The sequence below is a fragment of the Pleurodeles waltl genome, chromosome 1_1 (genome assembly GCF_031143425.1).
Source record: "Pleurodeles waltl isolate 20211129_DDA chromosome 1_1, aPleWal1.hap1.20221129, whole genome shotgun sequence".
In the NCBI taxonomy this organism is placed as follows: domain Eukaryota; kingdom Metazoa; phylum Chordata; class Amphibia; order Caudata; family Salamandridae; genus Pleurodeles; species Pleurodeles waltl.
In genome coordinates this window covers 998,898,112-998,919,008 of record NC_090436.1, presented here as the reverse complement: position 1 = coordinate 998,919,008, position 20,897 = coordinate 998,898,112, and the positions used below count along the sequence as shown (strand labels likewise).

At 43.5% G+C, this 20,897-nt stretch overlaps 1 protein-coding gene across 1 annotated transcript in view; it reads left to right on the top strand.

Annotated features, from left to right (window-relative positions):
- The window catches only part of MTHFD2L (methylenetetrahydrofolate dehydrogenase (NADP+ dependent) 2 like), a 255,601-nt gene that overhangs the window by 127,076 nt on the left and 107,628 nt on the right, over nucleotides 1-20,897 (top strand). The window contains exon 5 of the mRNA XM_069230293.1: nucleotides 2,385-2,492. Within this exon, the coding sequence (XP_069086394.1) occupies nucleotides 2,385-2,492 (108 nt within the window). The remainder of the gene's footprint in view (nucleotides 1-2,384; nucleotides 2,493-20,897) is intronic.

Here is a 20,897-nt window from a genome sequence, read left to right as displayed (position 1 = left end):
TTGGGCCGGCACCTCTCCTAGGCCAGTGGGGCTGGTATCCACTGCTACTTGGGATTCTCACTTGGGTTGAACTATACAAGTGTTGTGTTGGCAGACATGGCTTCCTTGGATCTTTTGAATGGCTGTGTTTGTTCTATTCCCCACACCCAGGAGCTGGTGCTCTTGGTCAGTTTACAGAGGGGACTGGTGAAGTCTGACAAATCCTTCATGAAATGCCAGCAGTACATCACCACTCCGAGGAAGCTGCAGACACCAGATACAGATGAAGGAGTGGGTGTGCCCTAGATATTTCTGACTTTTACCAGGTTAAACTCATTCCTCAATCTGGGAACCAATAGCCGAAAAAACAGATTCCATTTTGTAGGCACTCACACTTGCGTCTTCTTTTAGCCAGGCAAATACAGCTGGCAGATAAGTGAGCTGACGCTTTACTGTCAGGCATGCACCAGGGTATCATCACTGACGTTAAGCATGCCTGAGAGGCCATCCAGGACTTCTTTAAATATACGCTGCAATACTTTGGCAGTGCTTGAAATGTCAAAGTTTAGCCAAGTGTATTTTCAGAAGCTAGTATACATTGAAAAGGTTGTGTTGGGCCTGGAGTCTGCAGGTAGTGGGATCTGGTGGTAGCCAGAACAAAGGTCCAATTTAGAAAACCACTTTGAGTCTCATATTTCACCAATAATGTCACCTGTTGTTGGAGTGATGGCCCGTTTTTGTAGCCAAATGTCAACTCAAATGTGTACGGCATCTGGTTTCTTTGGCTTCTTGGCGATTACAATTAGGGAGACCCATGCGTTCAGGCCAGTCACTCTCTCGATGATGCCTGCTTTTTCCAGGAGTTGTAGCTCATGTTCAACTTTGGGACGTAAGTGGGAGGCTATGTAGCAGTGTAGAAGTGCAACAGGGGAAACCGAGCTATCACTGTGTAGGTGGACAGGCTGGCCTGCTAGAAATCCTATGCCATCAAAAAGGGGTGCCAATTCTCGAATACGCTTGTCAAGATCAGTAGTGTGTACACTAAAGGCAAATTGCACTGGATTGAGGTCTCTGGCTGTTTGGCAGCTAAGCAGGAAGCTGGATCCTTCTTAAGAGACGTACACTTTGGAGTTGAGGCTCATGGAGTAGTGGTATATGTTTACATGAACCCGCCTGCCAGTTGGAGAGGCCATTGGTTGCCCTAGGAGTAGACTTGCACAGATTTGGCAGATTGTGATATACTTTGATGGCCAATAGATTTATGGAAGCCCCAATGTCTATGAGGCCTGAAACTGGTTGGCTACTAGGCATGTGGGAATAAAGCAGTGGGTGTTGCCGCTGGGGTTGAGTATTCGGTCCACATGGACTACCTCTTGGTCATCATTGTCCATGTCACTGTTTTTCAGCACCTAGGGTGAGTAGTGACGGCATTGACAGGTTTTTTTGAGGCTGCTGCTAATGGTTTAGGTGTAAAATGGCACTCTTTTTTTAGCTTACCGCAGGCACTGTAATTTTCACACATGCAGATCAACCGCCTGCATAGTGACGGGAGTCCCGGCACCATCAACAAGGCTGTTTCACATTTTTTGGCCCCTGGGACTGTCGGGTTTAGACTGGTTACTGTTTTACAGGCAGAATTGATTGGTTCGGCCTTGACGGGGGATGGCTGACCTGTGTCCATGTGGCTGGCATGCACTTTGAACAATTATTTGTATTGCCTGCGGGTCAAGATGTCTCTCATGGTCATGTTTTGTTCTCGAGGATGCGTTCCTGAAGTTTGGATGATGCGCATCCTTCTATGAATTGTGCTCTAATTTCATCCCATCCTCATTATCAGTGTCATGTTGTGCTGGTGCTGCAAAGGGGATGACACTAATCGAGCTGTGGTTGCTGGATCACACTTTATTACTCAGATCCTGCCCGCTTGCCGGGCACAATTTTTATCCCCAGAGCACACCTACACACAGCCGGAACAGTTAATACACACACCTGGGAAAGTTCCCATCTATCCTCCTTCGCCAGAGTTGCAGCATGGTAAAACCTTACACAAGAACAGCACAACACCACAAGTTTGGAATTTTTGTTTGTACATGTATGTTTAATCCTGCCGAGGGTACAACATGTGGTTGATTTTGGTGTCAGTACATGGTCACACTGCTTCATACTTTGTAGTTGCTATCACTGTTATTAACTTTAGCTTTATTAATGCATGGAAACTAGTTTCTTAGTCTTTGGCAGTGATAAAACAGCAATAAATGTAAATGCAAAGTAATTCTCTTTTAAGCATATTATACCCTTGACTACACTGTACAGCTTGTACACATTATATAAGCACAAACTTTCAAGTAATAAGCACATTTAAGTAACTGTCAGTAAAATTAGCTACCATCTTGTGTTTTCACTAGGAATTGAAACATTTGGAAAAAATGTTGTTGTAGTTGGAAGATCTAAGAACGTTGGGATGCCTATTTCCATGCTTCTTCACACTGATGGCAGACATGAAAGACCTGGAGGTATGAATACATTTTGTGCTCTACAAACAAGTGTCCCTTTTTGAAATAACTACAGTTTGAAATAAATATTTCAACTTAGTCGTAGATACTTGTGGATCTTACAGAAAGATGTCTTCTTCAAGGAAGGTGTTTCAATTGTCCCTTTTGATTTTAAAGTAAGCTGTGGCAGCTAGCATTATGCGTATTTAAACTTAATGCAGCCCAACACCAACAGAGAATGTAAAGGAGAACATGATGTCAGCATTGTACCATTAAATTGGGTGCTAATTATAGTGAATAGCAACAGCAATCATGTGGTTGCACCACATTTTAAATCAATTTATTATGATTACCATTATTATTACCACATCACCACATGGTTATCAGTCACTGCGCTGATGTAAAATTTGATGCATCTCTGGAAATGTCTTTCTTTCTTATATTGTTATTGTACTTTCATATTTGGTTTTAGTTGTGTAGCTTGCTTTCTTCTAATTGCCTTAACTCTCTTTTGGGCTATCTCCACATGCCTCCTTTGCCCCCACATTGTTCTCCTCTCTGCTCACCATGTTACATACACAAAATCTTGTGGTTTCCTCTGCTTGAGTATGAGCCTATTTGAGGCCCTTATCTCTCTAGGGCTGACCACATTTGCTTTCTTTCCTTTGGTGTCTCCAAAGCTCATAGGGTCTTTCGTCATTGGCCTTCCACCTTTCTATTTAAACTCCTTCAGCACTACATGCTCCTTATGGTTTTTCTTCCAAGGGCAGTGTGATTGATGCCACAGCTCTTTCAATCTTTGTGTGTCACTCTGGTTTGAGTTCTTCTTTACTGAAGGCTGTCTTCACTTTGTCCCAACTTTCATGTTCAGGGGGCTAACGTATTGCTTTTTAATGGTATTTTCCCACCCTGTTGCCCTCCAAAGTAGATTGGCTATGACCAGAGCAGATATTTGCACTTAATCACCTTTATCATTTCTAAACAAAACAGCAAACGAGTAGTTAAGAGGCAGTTTAAATGCAAACAGAATTTCACACAACCCTCTATTTTTAATTAGTTTTTAGGCACTTGACAATATTGTTTTATGGATATTTTGTGTATCTTACATTTTGATCCTCGCTACCCAAGAAGGTCAATCTGAATGCTACTTAAGCAGGCACGAAGGGCAAGATTGAGGTGGCAAGTTAAAGAGCCTTTGAGAAGACCCTGGTTGCTGGCCATTAAAGGGATTGGTGCCTCATTTGAGTTTGGCAGGATAGGATCACCATCATAAGTTGTCTGTGCTCCTGTCCCACCAAACCTAAGGTTCCCCTGCTTCCTATAGAACTGGGGGAACCACAGGGTTATGTTATCAGTATTTGTATAGCATACTTATCACATTTGGTAAACAATGAAGCAGGATTGTATTGTATTATATTGTAAATTTATATAGCGCTTACCCATCCTTATGGGCACTGAAATACTTTGCACTGGGTCTGCACACTAATAAAGTTAGGTTGTGGCGCTAGTGGTAAGTGTTGAGTTAGTAATAAATCACATAGGGAATCATTAAGAAGTACAGGCTGCTCCTCCCTCTTCAATGGATTATACAAAGTCACTGCCTGACAAGGCCATCCCCGTCAAGGATACCTCTGCTGCTGTCAGCATCACAAGAATGTCTTAGGGAGCTGCAGATGTTCATCATTTCAGGTGCAGTTGAGCCATCCAGGCCTTCTTTTCTTGTAAACAGAAAGGAAGGAGCACCCTGCTTCATCGTATACCTCTGTGACCTGAACTAGTTTCAGACCCTTCAAAAGAGGTGGACTTTGTTTCTGGTGCTGACGGGTACAGAACAATAGATGGCTGTGCTGAGCTGGTTGGACATTCAGGATGCCTGGATGCCTGTTTCTGTGTACTCTTCCTGATGGATGAAAGAAAGTACCTCGTGTTCACAGTGGCAGAACAGCACTACAAGCACAAAACACTTCCATGTGGTCTCAGTGCTGGCTTTCAGATTTTCTCCAAGAAATATATAGACGACTATTCCATCAAAGCAGCACCAAACCAAATGCAGATCTGGTTTAGCCCTAACTATTAGGCACATATTCAAACTTGACTACTCAGTCAACCACCGCAAATCTTTCCTCCTTTAGAGTGTAACACTAGTATTGCACACAGTGGATCAGTTCATGACCTACAAGACTGTGACAGTCTGTTAGTTTCAGTGGGTTTTGGGACTACTTCTAATCTACAGGTGGTTGGTGTCCTATACAAAGGTCTACATAAGATCGCTGCAACACTGTTAGACCTGGCATCATTGGCATGCTCTCCCCTAACTTTTTGCCTCTACTTCCCAGGTTGTTTCTGTGGACTGGACTCTGTTTTTGCTGTTTTGTTTGCTCTGGACACTTTACCACTGCTGACCAATGCTAAAGTGTAAGTGTTCCCTGTATAAATTATATGTGTATATTGGCTTATCCATGATTGGCATATTTGATTTAATAGTAAATCCCTAGTAAAGTGCACTAGAAGTGGCCAGGGCCTGTAAATCAAATGCTACTAGTGGGCCTGTAGCACTGGTTATGCCACCTACTTAAGTACCCCTGTACACATGGCTCAGACCTGCCCCTGCAGTGTCCGTGCGTGCAGTTTTAAACTGCCAGTTCGACCTACTAAGTGTACCCACTTGCCAGGCCTAAACCTTCCCTTTTAATACATGTAAGTCACCCCTAAGGTAGGCCCTAGGTAGCCCCATGGGCAGGGTGCAGTGTATGCTAAAGGTGGGACATGTACTTAAGCGTTTTACATGTCAAGGCAGTGAAATGCTGCCAAATTTGTTTTTCACTGTTACAAGGCCTTTCTCTCTCATAGGTTAACATAGGGGCTGCCTTTAAATATGATGAAAGTGCAGATTTCCTTTGGGAGCCGATAGACATGTGGAGTTTGGAGTCTCTGAACTCACAATTTAAAAATACATCTTTTAGTGAAGTTGTTTTTTAGATTGTGTGTTTGAAAATGCCACTTTTAGAAAGTAGGCATTTTCTTGCCTTAACCATTCTGTGGCTCTGCTTGTTGGTGGATTCCCTGTCTGGGTCAGTTTGACAGTTGGGCTGTTTGCCCCTCTCCTCTACACAGTGACACCAAAGGGAGCTGGGGCGTAGACTGCATATCCTGATGGGCCATCTGGGCCGAGGGGAGGGGAAGAGTGGTCACTTACATTTGAAAGGGCTGTGCCTGTCCTCACAAAATGCAGTCTTCAACCCCCTGGTGTGTGTCTGGGGGCTGGCCTGGGCAAGGCAAGATCTTGAAAACAACAGAGACTTTCCTTTGAAGTAAGCCTACTTCAAAGGCAGAAAGGAATACAAGAAGAGCACCCAAAACCCCTGAAACTCAGATTACTTCTGGAACCAAGAGGAACCTCTGCCGAGTAGAAGAGCTGGAGAAGCTGGAGAAGCTGGAGAAGGAGTACTGCCCCTTTACCTGTGACGGTGCTTTGCCAGGTTGACCTGCAGTAGCTGCTTCTACCTGAGAGAGGACAAAGACTGACTTTTGTGTGACTTCCCACTGGTGAAGAATCTCCAAAGGCGTGAAACTGAGCTTGCCTCCTGTTGTTGAAGTCTCAGGGACAGCAAAGACTTCTTTCTGCCAGCACTTGGGCTTTCTGATGAGAGTCCTGCCTGCCAATTGGTGCCCTAACCTGCCTCTGGGGCCTTGAGAGATGCAGCTGTTGGAAAAGGTCAGAAATCCACACAAAGACCGCCGTGCGAGGAAACTTTCGATGCACCTCCCGCTTTGAGGCTGAAAAATGATACGCAGCTGGCCTCATGGCTAAAATCGACGCTCCACCTGCATCGCAGCTGAGAGATCGACGCAAGGTGACTGGAGAAACGACGTGTAACACCCACAGAGGCTGCTGTTAATGACACAAGCCCCCACGCAGTGTGGTTTCTTGACACCGTGTGACCGGATTTTGACCACCATGGCTGGGGGATGGAAAATCAGCACAAAGCCTGCCCGGACCAAAGGTGCCGGTCCGGATCGACAAATCACTCTCTTGCGGGAGAGAAGAAACGACGCACCACGACCCGACCGGAGGAAGAACAACGCATGCTCTCGCTTGCGTGTGAGAAATTGACGCATCGCTGGCCTTTTTCGATGCATGCTTTATCTTGACGCTACCCAGGTACTTTTCTACGCTAACAATGTTCTCACTGTTTTCTAAAGGATTTAAGACTCTTTTACCTTTTAAATTCATAACTTGACTTGTGTAAGTTGGATTTTCGTCATTTTGGGCTTTGTTTAGATAAATATTATCTATTTTTCTAGACCTGTGTTGTCATTTTGTAGTGTTTTCACTGAATTACTGTGTGTGTTGGTACAATTACTTTACACCTTGCTTCTGAAGTTAAGCCTGCCTGCTCGTACCAAGCTACCAAAGGGGTGAGCAGGGGTTACTTGAGGGTGATTCTCCTTTACTATAACTAGAGTGAGGGTCCTTGCTTGGACAGGGGGTAACCTGACTGCCAACCAAAGACCCCATTTCTGACAGACACCATCTTGCAGTACACTGGAACCTGCTGCTGGAAGTTAAGTCGATCACTATTCCAGTCCATACACTCCTGGTTCTGACCTGCTCCCATCCACTTGATGAAATGATTCTTCCTCAACTTGCAGTCACTACCAGCTCCTCTTTTAAGGTAGTTCCATCACAGATGCCTTTGCACTTCACCTTTACAGAAAGAACGATAAGTTAGCTTCTTTGGAAGTTGTCCTGCCCCTTAAGCGATTACTCATGTGGATTGTATATGATATGTTGATGGCACTTGTTGGGCCTTAACAGTTCTGGGCCTTGGATCTTATCCAAATGCTACAAACCATTGCCATTGGGAATAAGGCAGAGGGATGCCCAACTACTTTCCAGCTTCAGCTCTTGGTTCTTGAGGAATTAGTCTTTCAACATCTAAGGCTCTTCTGTGAAAACTCTGAGACGGCTGCTTGTAGCCAGAATCCAATATAAAAGGATATGAAGCTGCTTACATGCTCAGTGGATAACATAATGTTACATCATTTGGTTAGGCAAGAATTGCTGGGGGACTCATAGGTATGCCTTGTTGCCATTTTATTCTTTATTGTACTGGAACAGACATGATGGCCCAGGTTTACTTAGTGCTTGTATTGTCTTTACGTGATGCGATTTGACACAAGGCAACTCAAGTGCTGAAGTGACATTTCCAAAGCCACACAAATCGATATTTGCATTATCTTGTGTCACTTTTCCCCACTAACTAACACAGGGCAACGCCTTGCACTGCCTTACGTTAACCTGCATCGGGGAGATGTTAAATGGGTGAAGTGAGTCAGTAAGCCTTGGTTTGCACCAGAAGGGTGTGCTTGCTTATCTGACCTTGATGTAACGAGGAGACAATTCTCCATTCCTCCTTGTTACTTCAGCTTTGCATGTGTGCTGCATTCTGCAGCACATATGCAAAGAGAAACAAGCCTCCAGGAATTGTTTTTGTACAGGAAGGTATTCCTTTCGGTAATAAAAAAAGTCTTCCAGGGTTGGTGCCCCTGCACCATGATGCAAGGGTCCCTTCATTGGTTCTAGGCCAGCACAAGTGCGTCGGCCCAGGGAGAGCACTATACACTGCCACATTTTTCTCTTTCCCGCAGCGCTTGCCTTGCTGCACTGCATTGCATAGAAGATTAATATATTTGTGCTGAGGCATCTTACATCTTACAGGCCTGCTGTAGTTGTTCCTCCATTTAAGGCATCTCAACGCCCCTTGACACGTAAACCTAATCATGGCCATATTGATGCACCTCATTGAAACAATGGTTTCCTTTTTCATGAAGTTTCTTTAATTGAAGATGGTTTTGCTGTAGGCCAGAGCATCAACACTACTTAAGCAAAATACAATCCCCTTAGTCCTCAGAGCGTTTTCTGATCGAAGACAGGTCAGCATTCAGGAATCACCCATCCTTTAGACTAAAAAAGAGTGTCAGATGTTCACCTAATTAAAGAGATTGTTAGCTCAACTTTTTTCCTATGTCTCTGTCAGAACTTTGTCAGCCTGCTCAAGAGTGTCCCATTCACTCCCAGTAGTAACATAACAATACCAGCTACCAAGTTGTAGGTTCTTGGTTGTTTGAGACAAAACAGTGCTGTGTGGTTCAAAGGGAGTAAAATGAACTCTAGGTTGACATTTCTATAGGCAGATATGCTCCCATGTGTTGCATACTCCAAATTTCATTTGAACTCTTGTGAGGTGTGAGATTTCTCTGAAGTCCTAAGAGGTGTGAAGCTTAGAACGAGGCCTGCACATAAAAGCACCAGCCTTCAGTGACAGTGTGCACTTCAGTATCGTTCTGAGGGTGAGGACAGCAGCAGTGTCAGATGTTTTAGAGATACTCACCTGAGTTCCATGTTTAGCCTCCACAGCATCGGCCCTCATTTTCTGCAGTCCTCAATGGCATTTTCACTTTCCTGGGCATCCTGTGTCAAGATTTCTGTCGGAGAAGAGAATAAGCTGGTCTTCTTATATTCTTGCTGACACATTATAATAGGACATATCACAAAGCAAAATAGCAATGTAATAGAGCACATTCTAGCACAAACGTATGTACAATAAGGTCAAGGAAGTATAGTATGTATTAACAATAAAGCCAAGGAAGAAACTCAGAAAATGTTTGTGAGAACTAACGGGACTGTAAGAAATAGTTATTAAGATGCCAGCTGTATTTAATATGTTCTTAGGGACATAAAAGAATTACCACACAATTACAGTTATCACTCTAGGGTGGTTGTGTGACAAGAACTGTTTCAGTTGTGTTGCAAGAGCTCTTTTAATTCGCTACTCTACTCCTGAACATCAGCTAACCTATGGCTCAAGTAGTGAGATAGTTGGGAGTTGTTATTGTCAGTAGGAAAGTGGTACATTTTGCATATGATAGTTCCTGCTTATTGTAATTGGGTCTGTTCACAGCTGTTGCGCCAGCATTATCCAGTCTGCAATCAAAAACCCTTGTAGGTGTATAGATGAGACAGAGAGAGATTGAGTGGCTGAATGAAGGCCTTTCTTTCGGATTCATACATCCATCCAGAAGTATCAAATCTTCTTGCTTAGCAGTAGGTTCCAAGGTGAATTGTAAGCTTTCAACATCCTGCTGCCGGTGGCAATACTATGTACCTGACAGTTTCAAGGTTCCACATGGTGCTGCCATCCCAAGTTGAATGGCTGAAGAATGTTCTGTACCATCACTGGGCTTTCTGTACCACATTTTAATAAACTCAATGCTAAAGCTAAATCTGAAAACCTGTTCAGGAGTTGAACCAATGCATATATGTACCACCTGAAGACTTATGTCAAAAGAGAAATGTGTGTAGATTAAATGGGCAATCTTTAAAATAGTGCATCAAAGCATGGAGAGCACAACCAGAATCATCATGCCAACTGCCAACTCTCATAATGCCTCACAACTGTCAAGACCATACTAAGTGCAGTGTGGATGGGGAAATGAAAGGGGAAAGATGACAGGGACCTACGGCAAAGGTATGCTTACAATAATGGTTAAGTGATTTACACATCAGACATCTTCCTCCTTTGCAACAGGAAGGATTATTCCTGAAGAATTCTGCACAAAGGACTTCTAATCCTTGAGGAAAGCCTAACTTTATCACCAATAATTTCTCCATGATGTTCACTTACACAGAGCTAACTCATGGACTGACATCAACATTAACCTCAGCATCATGGACAATGTTACCATTTTCCTTTGCAGTTATAGTTGTGTAAGGCACAAACTCTGCATCTGGGCAAACAAATTCAACATTATCTGATAACCAATTGTTCCATTTCTTCCTCACATTTGGCAGCTCTCCTGCTTCCCCAACACTTGCCACCTGTGTGATTACACTGCTTCTGTTAAACTTCACAATTTTAGGCTTCAAGAACTTAGATGTTCCCTTCTCTAATCTCATGGGCAATCTGAAGTCTACAGCATTTGCTGCAGTCTAATCTGGCATTGTCACCTTATATGTCATTATATTTCTGCTTGCCCTTCAACTGCATTCCATCAACTTTCTTTCTGAGGTGATCATGATCTACACCAACCATTGCCAGGACTTCTGTGGCATTTTTTAACAAAACCATGGACACATTTCAGAAGAAAGAACCCTGCTACTAAATAACCTAAAAGGACTGATCCCAAGAGTAGAGTGAAGATTTTTGCACTATGCCCACAACCTCTCTTTGACCGCAGTATAAACTGGAATTCTTTTCTGCAAGGCAATTTGAACACTATTCTTTAGATACTGATTGAACCTTTACAAAGGGCCAATGCTTTGTGGGTCATAAGTGTTTTTTTTCATTTTCATTGTCACAGGAGTTAAGAAATTAAGAAACTGGACTCCATTGTTTGTGACTGTGGTCTAATGCTATCCTCTACTGAATATTTTTATCATATAGTTTAAGACTTCATTGTTAGAAACTCTTTCCGCCAAGGTCACTTCTGGGCTCTTAGTAAATAACAAACCATAACAATGCCAAATTGTATATGAATTGGTAGTTCCTTGAAGGTACCTGCTACATTGAAGGCTAGCTTTTGTTACAGATATTGCGATCAAGACACTGGATGTATGGGGTGAAATGCTTCTAAGATTTTTGTCACAATTGACGCATTCCTCACAGTTCCTCCCAAAATGGTTTGCCTCCCTGTCAATTCCTGCACCAAAAGTAGGATCTTAGAGCATTTTTTATGGCTGACATGCCCATGTGACCTCAGTGGCTAGCTCTCATAATGAACTTTCTGACAGTCTGTGAAGGTACACACTTGTCACCCTGAACATTATCTTGTTTATCACACTTAGCTCATCAGAAACCTTGGTGAAGAGGTGTAACTCTTCCTTCAAGTGCTTGATCAGTGGCCACTCCTAACATGTGCACTCTTGGTTTTACTCAGAACAGTATTCTCACCATCACCATTGAACCAGATTTTGTCAGATAATGGGTCCTTTTGAAGGATGCAAACCTCACTTACGTTAGCAACCACATCCACACCATTCTCATCATCCTGCTCATTAGGGCAGGTTAAGCGAGATGAAAAATCTGCATATTCATTACTTTGCCCTGGTACGTATATGGCCATAAAGTATTACTCTTATAATTTCAAGCATAACCTTGCAATGCCTGCTGTAGACTTCAGTCCTCCTCCTGGTGATAAGATATGTACAAGTGGTTTGATGTCTGTTTGTAGAACACATTCATCATCCTAATTTTTTTTAAACTGAATTACAGCCCAAACACAATACAACACAACCATTCCTGTTCATTAACAGCATACGACCTTTCAGCGGAGTGGAATGTTCTGGAGGCTTAAACCCACAACCCACTTATCATGTTGTGGTTGTTGGGTCAAAACAGCACCTAGCCATTAGCATCAACTGTGATGGTGCATTGCTTGCCAATGGTTAAAGGTCTGAAGGTGAAAGCACCATTTATGTTCTGTTTTACTGATCTGAAGGCCTCTTCCTGTACTTTTCTCCATTTGTACTTTTGGTCCTTACAGAGGACAAACCATAGTGACTCCATAACAGTGGCAACATTTTTAATGAACCTCGAGTAGCATTCACATAATCCACAAAATGTCAGTAACTGTTTGCTGTTAGTAGGTTGGGATGCTGACAATAAACTCATTAAGTAGAACACCGTTTGCTGTTAGTTTGTGGCCAAGATACTCTACTTGTTTCTTGAACAGATTACATTTGTCAGAGGGTAAGATGAGCCCACTATTTTCCAGCCATGAGCAGACTATCATCAGAATACCATCTTGGAAACATTTTTTCATCCATGTCCTTAAATATGTGACACATGGTTCATTGTAAAACTGAAACCGCAAGGGCAGATGTAATCTGTTAATAGGGGAATAGACTGAAAGGTGTGATGAAAGCAGTTAGAGGTTTTGAGTTGTCTGACAATTCTATCTTGTTGTAAATCCAGGGTTGGAAATATCACAGCCTCATCCAATAAGCAGTTCAGTTCATTCACTTTAGGTAGGGGATGCCTGTCAATGATGATGTTGGAGTTGAGTGCCCTTGCGTCCACACACAAATAGAGACTACCATTGCTTTTTACATCAACACAACTGTCAAAACCTGCTCAGAAGATTCTGTTTCCTCAATTATCCTTTTTGAGAGCAGATCCTGTGTTAGATTTTGTAGGTCTTTTCTCGTGCCCAAAGGAAACCCTGTCAGTTTTTGCCTAACAGGCACAGCCCCTTGTCTTATTCATATTTTTCCCACCTCAAACGTTGAATGCCTTGGGGAACTCGTGAATGAGTTTGTAACTTAAATCTCTACCTGAATTGCTAAGACTGGATCCAGAGCATTGGAATTCAGGACAATTTGCAAGCACCTCTTCTAGCCCAGCACACATGCACCCATATGGGTCACATATACCTTGATGTATGCTTTCCTTTTCTTGAATTTGACCTCAATACAAAAATATTCATGGAAAAATGTAGTGTTCTACTATTGAAGGCTGCTGCCGTTATGCCAGGGCTCAAGAGTGCGCCAACTAAAGATGAAAACTCCATCTCAAAAGCATCACAAGTTATTATGGTATATGGTGAATCAGAATCCACTATAAGTTCTTGCTTGAAGGTCTATCTACCTTGCTTCCAAATTTGTTTTCCAATTCTTCAACAACCAATACCATTCGTCTTTGCTTGGCCTCAGACTCAGAAGATTAATTTCCATCATAGTGAGTATCAGTCAGTATTTGAACAGCCCTAGGTCTCTGCGAATATCTGCCGTCTCTGCACACCTTGCTAAAATGCCTTCTGCACCCACAGATATGTAAGCCCTTACCCAAAGTAGGTCAGTTTTTATAAGAGACAATGGGGGTCATTATGACCCCGGCAGTGAGTGTTAATGTGGCAGTATGACCGCCAACAGGCTGGTGGTACATACCGCCACATTATGAGGTTGGCGGATTGGCTGCAGCCAACCCGCCACTTCTCCACTCATACCGCCATGGCGGTATGAGCCGCCGGGCCGGAGATGTGTATTTCCAGCCCGGCGGCCGGCATAGTACAGCCGGTGGCATTATGAGCCTTCCTTCCACCATTATTTCCATGGCGTTAGCAATGCCACGAAAACCATGGCGGTAAGCCCTACCAGTGATAAGGAATCCCTTCCCTGTCACTGGTAGGTGGCTCCCCCAGCCCCCAACACTCACCTGACACCCCCACCCCCCTCCGAACCTCACACACACACCCGACCCCCTCCGATCCTCACACACACCCCCATACATGCACACACCCACAGACACACACCACGCATACACCAATCACTCACACTGGCATAAATGCATTCATACACACACTGGCATACATGCATTCAATTTCAATTTCAATTTAATAACTTTATTTCGGCTGGAAGCCATAAAAGTAGACAATACAAAACATAACATGATTAGGCAACATGTCAGTTAGCAATTATAAGGATATAAGGATAGCATTATTTTAAAAATGTTAACGTCCCAAAAGGTTTAAAAGTATTAGGTCATTGTAATTTGACTCCAATCAATTAAAACTTATCAAACTAAATGAATGTAATCTAAAACCGAATGATTAAAAACACATGATTATAACAATTCTCTAGTTCATATCTCCCCTATGTTCTACAAGTGCCTCACCGCTGAGGAACCAGTTTTATCATTTATCTCAGTTGTCTGGTATAAAGGGAGGAAATTCCATAATTTACTTTAAGAGCCCTAGAAGAATAATGGGGTCACAAAATTATAGAAAAACAAAGCAAATCATCATTATTCTTAAAATCTGAAGATCCAGACCATTGTGTCTTTAGCTTCAGCCAGTTAAGACCTGTTATGTAAAATAAGTATAAACTAAAACCAATGTGTTAAAAATACATGTTTATAATAATTCTCTTGTTCTTATGGCCCATGCACTTCGCAAATATCTCACAACAGAAAAAACTATTTTATCATTTGTGTCAGTTGTTAGAAATCGTAATGCTGTATTCCATTCCCTTATCCCAACTGGCCTACATAACGGAGCAATCCACTTTTTACCTAGGTACCAGATATCTAGGGCAGAAAAACATAAAGTGCGCGAGTGACTCTTTTGTCTTTTGACAATGATGGCAGTATATTAAATTGCAGTCCTCCGATCTCCATTGCGCTGTAAATGTCTTGAGCGGGAGGGTCCCTAGTCTAAACTTGATGAATAGTGTTTTAGTATAGGGAGGATTTACATTATCCATATAGGCCTCAAATTTGGGGCTACATTTATGGTCTAAAAACTGTAGAGTCAGACTCCCATGATTTTTTAACCAAATTTTGGCCAAAATGTTCTCCCAATAGCACCTTTTTACACGCTCCTTTGTTTCCTTGGTCAAGTTGTGAGGAGCACTCCACACATCCTCCATCTTAAGGAATTTACACGTATCTCTAATGTGTCTGAACCAAGGGATCTTTAGTACGCTATCACTTATGAGAAATTCATCTAATGCTATATGGAGGGTGGACCGATACTCTGAGGTCCAAAGACGAATCCAATACATTAGTGGTCTTAGTGCAATTTCATTATGTATTTCATTTAGGGCTAAGTCAAATCTGAGCGGGGTGAGAGGGGTGCTCATCGGCAACTTCAGGAAGTTTCGTATAAAGCGGTTTTCTACCGTGGTCAGACACCTAGAATTAGTATGTCCCAAAGCTCAGCACCATAAATTGAGGCTGCTACTGCCACTGCTTTGTAAACGGTAATGGCAGGTGATATCTCCCCTTCCAAAGTATTGGCTATTTTCCTCGCTATCACTGTTGACCTTTGCCTAAGTGCTGTCAGACTCTTCCTGATCTGTGCCGACCAACGTTGGTCGTCACTTAACCTAATCCCCAAATAATCAAATTGGCTGACTCTTTCCACTGGTTGGCCTGCTATCATCATTTTTCCCCTAAATAGTTTATGCGGGTTAAAAACCATGAACTTTGATTTTGTTGGGTTAATTTCAAGTCCTCTGTTAGAGCAAAAATTATAAAAGGTGTCCAATTCATTTTGTAAGCCCATGGGTGTTCTTGAAATTAATAAAGTATCATCGGCGAACATTAAAATGGGGACGGGGGCTCCAGCTAACCTTGGGGCATCATGATTACAATGTAGCAATTGGTCCGCAGCACCATTGATGTAAAGGTTAAACAGTGTTGGTGCCAAAATGCACCCCTGCCTAACCCCTCTATCGACAGGTATAGCTTCCGTTAGATCGCCGCTTTCTGACCAGCGCACGTGGGCATAAGTCCCTTCATGTAGATATCTAATCAGTCTTAGTAGTTCACTATTGGGTTGATAACTCTCCATGACTTTCCATAATGTATCCCGAGGTACCATGTCAAAGGCAGCTTTTAAATCGATAAAAGCTACATACAAATGGCTTTTATTAAGTGACAGGTATTTCCAGCAAAGAAGGTTAAACCTAAATGCCTGGTCTATTGTACTCAACCCTCTTCTGAAGCCTGCCTGAGAATCGGAGAGAATTTGGGAATCCTCTATCCATGTCTGTAATCTATTCAGTACCTGCTTAGTGAATATCTTTTGGCTAACGTCAATGAGACTGATAGGCCTATAGTTGATAGGTTGTTCCCTTGGCCCTTTCTTATAAATAGGGACTATAATTGCTCCTTGCCACGTAGTAGGAAGTCCTCCCCCCCTCAGTATCTCATTACTAAGCGCATTTAGATACAGTGACCATGTTATCGGTCGGGAGAGATATAAATCCCATGGAATACCATCAAGGCCAGGGGCCTTCCCTTTACGTATTGATTGGAGAGCCTCTGTTGTTTCTTTTAGGGAAAAAAGGTCCAGGTCAAATTTGGGTGGTGTTGTACTCCCCCACGTTAAGGTATTGGCAAAAAAGTCATTAGGTTTTAGGAGAGATGTAATAGTACTACTGATATGTGGTTTTCTGTATACATTTGAAAAATGCGTCACCCAAGTTTCTGGCTGGATTACAGGGTAGTTTTCCATTCCTTGAGAGCTACTTTTATCTGCCACTAGTTTCCAGAATAAATTGAAATCCTTCTCCTGGAGCGCCTCAACCATCCTATTCCAATGCCTAGTCGCCCACTCTTTCTTTGCGTTTTTAAGTACATCTTTATATACAATCCTGTTTTTCCTTATCTCTCGACAGTTCCCTTCCTTAAGTGCTCCCAATAGCTGTATTTTAGCCTGACGGCAGGGGTTGGAAAACAACCTTGATGTTCTAATCCCAGTCTCTGTCCGCCTCCTTACCGTCTGGAAATGTGGTTTTAATCGGGTAATCAGGATACTATGAAGATGGACCAAATCTACCAATATGGTATTTGTATGTTTCAATGGGGAAAGTGTTGTTGCAACTATTTTATAAATTAATAGCTGGAAATTTACATCACCTTCAACCCGTTCCCATTTCACATTTTTACAATCATTGGTCCTAGTGAGGGCACTATTTAGAGTCCATGTTGTCAATGTCTTAGAACTGAATAAGATAGTAGAGAAGGAGGTACTCAAAGCTAGGTGGTCACTGTCAATACGAGGGAGAACTACCATGTCAATTAGGGATTTCCAGAGGGCGTCATCTACTAAAACGTACTCCAGGTGGCTAGAATATAAGCCTCTCCTATATGTAGGCGACGCCGGGTTATCTGATCTGGTATTCCCATTAACTATTCTTAATCCCTTTATTTTTATTAAATCTTCGAGTAGTTCTAAAGCTCCTCCTTCTTTCTTGAATGTGGCTTGCACCGGCCCAGATCTATCCCATGAGTCTGCAAGCTGAGATCCTTCTTGCTGATTGCCATCTCTGCAGTTCAATTGCATATTGAAATCGCCCGCAACAATTAAGCCCCGCCCGTCAGGAAGGCAGTTAAAAAAATCTACTAATGTACTCATCTGAACAGTCTGAGTCCTTTGAGTGCCAGGTCTAATATATATATTTACAATTATTATGCTAACAGGACCTCTAGCAGTACTAATTTCAACCGCAACGGCTAATGAATCCCTCGTAGGGGTTACTATCTCCTTTACCTTTGGGAACAGGTCGTGTTTTAGCCAAATTATCAGACCGCCTGAAGCCCTTCCCGATGATGATGGGAGTGCAGTATTCTGGAAGGTCCAATAACCTTCTCTATTTACTACAGATGGAGCCCATGTCTCCTGTAATAAAATAATATGGTGTTGATCTATAAATCTGCACCAATCAGGGTTAGCTGTCTTCTGGGTCAGCCCTGCCACATTCCAAGATAAGATCTTAATCGGTGAGTCATGGTCATCCCCATTTTCTGGCAGTTTCTCCCTAGTCTCATTTAAGCAAGCCATTACTCGCTGAGCCTTCTCCTTTAGCGAGCCACTGCAATGTGCTTTTGGCTCCGCTCCCAGGGTATCAAATAAGTAGTTTTTTGGCATATGAGAATTGAAGCTGAGTATGCCATCACTCCCAACTTCAGTCACGGGGGCTTCGCGTCAGTCTATGGCTGAAGTTGGGCTATGCTTTTGATCCCTTCTCTGGGCACAAAGATGCTGGACCATTGTAGTATTATTTCTCTCTTGTGGAAACAGGTTTATCAATGATTGGGGAAATTTATGGACAAGTGTCACTTGGGATGAGGCACCAGGTCTCACTCTTTCATCGAGTGCCAAAAGGCCCTTAGCTAAATTCTGACTGGTCAATTTTATCCCTATAAGATCTGATGTTAAACCTATTCTTGTGAGTCTCTGTGCGATAACTATGTCATCCCTTATAATGGACCTACACTTCTTTGTCCCTCTTATCCAATGGATGACTTTGTTTTTGAGAGATTCCCCTTGCTCTAATTGGCCATTGCTTAGCTTAGGAACATTTCTCATGTAAATATCGTAGCCGCCATGTCTAATCTGACTTTGGGGGATATTTCTCGAGAAGCGTTTGGAGCTTTTATCTAGGTGTCCTTCTCTGTGCATCTTCCAGTTAGCCCCTATGTCCGAGAATGTATCACATTTATTATGAGCACACGCTACAGGAAGTGCACTATTGCCCCCCTGAGTGGTCTGTGTTACCATTTCAACCCTTTGGCCCCTACACCTCTGTGACATGAATGTCTCAGGTATTAAAACTGGCTTTGCCAAGGAGTTAGGGTCAGATTTTTGTGATGACTTCCTTATGTCCCCAATTACCGCAGATATACCGTCCAGCTTCTCATATATCATGTGGTTAAAAGATGTAAGATGCTCTCTAAGACTTAAAATTTCAGCTCTTATCTGTACTAACTGTGAGTCAGCCGGATGTTCCTTCTGAGTGATTATAACTGATGCTGGCTCCTCAGTTCCCCTTGGCATGGTTCTCTCTAATTCAGGTGGTGATAGTGGAGCAAGGGGTAAGAAGCGGTTATTACAATTTTGCAGGGGGGATGCACCATCTTGCTGACTAGGCAGGTTTGATTTAGGGCTCTCTATTGGATTATTAAAAATTTCTAATTTATTAAGTTCTGCGCTGATGCCCTGAGATATAGATGTTTGCGAGTCTCTATTCACAGGAGCGAAGAAAGATTTTATATCATTAGAGGTGGCAAAAGCATCTTTTCTACGAGATTTTGAGGGCTTAGTGGCTAACAAACTCTCCACTTCCTCTATAAGATCATCAATTTGGGTAAGCGTGCTATTTTCGGCCGCATGTCGAGGTGCTCTTTTTGCCCTTCCCTGCTCGGTAGGATTGCTAGTAGCTTTCCTTTTCCCCATCTTGGTAGGATATTATCCTCAGGCACGTTATAACAGAAGAAAGAAGGGGAAAATATAAGTGCCGTGACTAATATGTTCCAGAAGCCGGTAAACCCTGGTTGAAAAATAGCGCAATAAGGGTGAAATTATTTTTGCTTTGTTGAACCTCGACACAGTATCTTCAGGCAGCCTTACACTTGTAAGCTGCCTAGTTCAAAATGTCAGGGGGGTGGCCCTGCCCTGGCTCTTCCTGGCAATGACGGGCAAGGACGGGCCCACCCTTGGCCCGGGCTTTGCCCGGGCGCCGCCCGTGCAGCGGGAGCGCAAAAGTAATTTAAAGGGCTCCTGTCCTTCAATCAATGTCCCGGCAAGGTCCCGGCAGCAACGCGCTTCCCGCGGCGGCGGGAGAGCGAAAGTAATTTAAAGGGCTCCTGCCCTTCAATCAAGGTCCCGGCAAGGTCCCGGCAGCAACGCGCTTCCACATGCTCATACATGCATACATCCAGACATGCTCACACACATTCTTACAATGATCACACTGACATGCAGACACGCACTCACTTCACCATTCTTACACTCATAAAACCACACAAACAACACAACACACAGATGCATTCACACACTCACTCACACATTCATGCACACGCTCAGACACACACACAACACCCCCTCCCCTGTCGGAACCCCGACTTGCCTTGAGCGAGGAGGTCTTCCGGCAGGGAACGGGAAGGGGCACTGCTACCGCCAGTAGCACCCCGCCAACAGAACACCGCCAGGCCATATGAATTGTCATAATACGGCTGGCGGTGTTCTATTGGCATGGTGGTGCTGGTGGTAGCAGCGCCAGCTTACCACCGTCCACCACCATGAACACTGCCGGATTTCCCTCCTTATTGTGGCGGAAGTCAGGACGGATGGTAGCTGCGGTGGCAGTATTTTGGCAGCCGTCACCAACGTGATAGGCGTTTTTTTACCACCAATGATATAATAAGGAGCACCAATATGTGACTAGCTCCTGCAATGGAAGCAGAAAAGCTTTGCATGCCAATTGAACACTTTTCTTCATTTTGCTTGCATATCTCTGACATATTTGTTTTTTTAATCACGATGCATGCTTCATTGGCCTTACTGGTGGGTTGCTCATCATTAATCTCACATACCCAGGAGACTGAGGCCCTCATTATGAAGTTGGCTGTCAATTCCATTGACCGCCAAAGCCAAACCCACCATTCGTCCGCCAGTGATGGCGGTCAGCAGACCGCCATATTACGAGTGGAGGCTGCTCACCGCCATTTTTCAGTTGGAGAGCAACCATCATTCATTCTGGTGGTCGGCGGTACAGAGGTTGTTCCCTCGCTGGCACAGCCACGCAAACGTGACTCTGCCCTCCATATGACGAGCCAGAACACAGCTCAGCGGTGTCCTGTTGGCATGGTGGTGGCGTAGAGGGAAGACCGCCAGGTCCTACTCCCTCCTGGATGTCCTCCTCGATGAAAGAGTCAGGTGGGCGTCCGAAAGGTGGGGGGTCTGTGGTGTGTTTGGGTGCGTGTGTGTTTGCATAGGGGGTGCTGAATGAGTGCGTGTCTGTGAGTGTATGTATGTGTGTGAATGTGCATGTGCATGGGGGGTGTCTGTATGGATGAATGTGAGTGAGTGGGTGCATCTGAGTGCAGGTATGTGTATGCTGAATGGGTGTGCATGTGA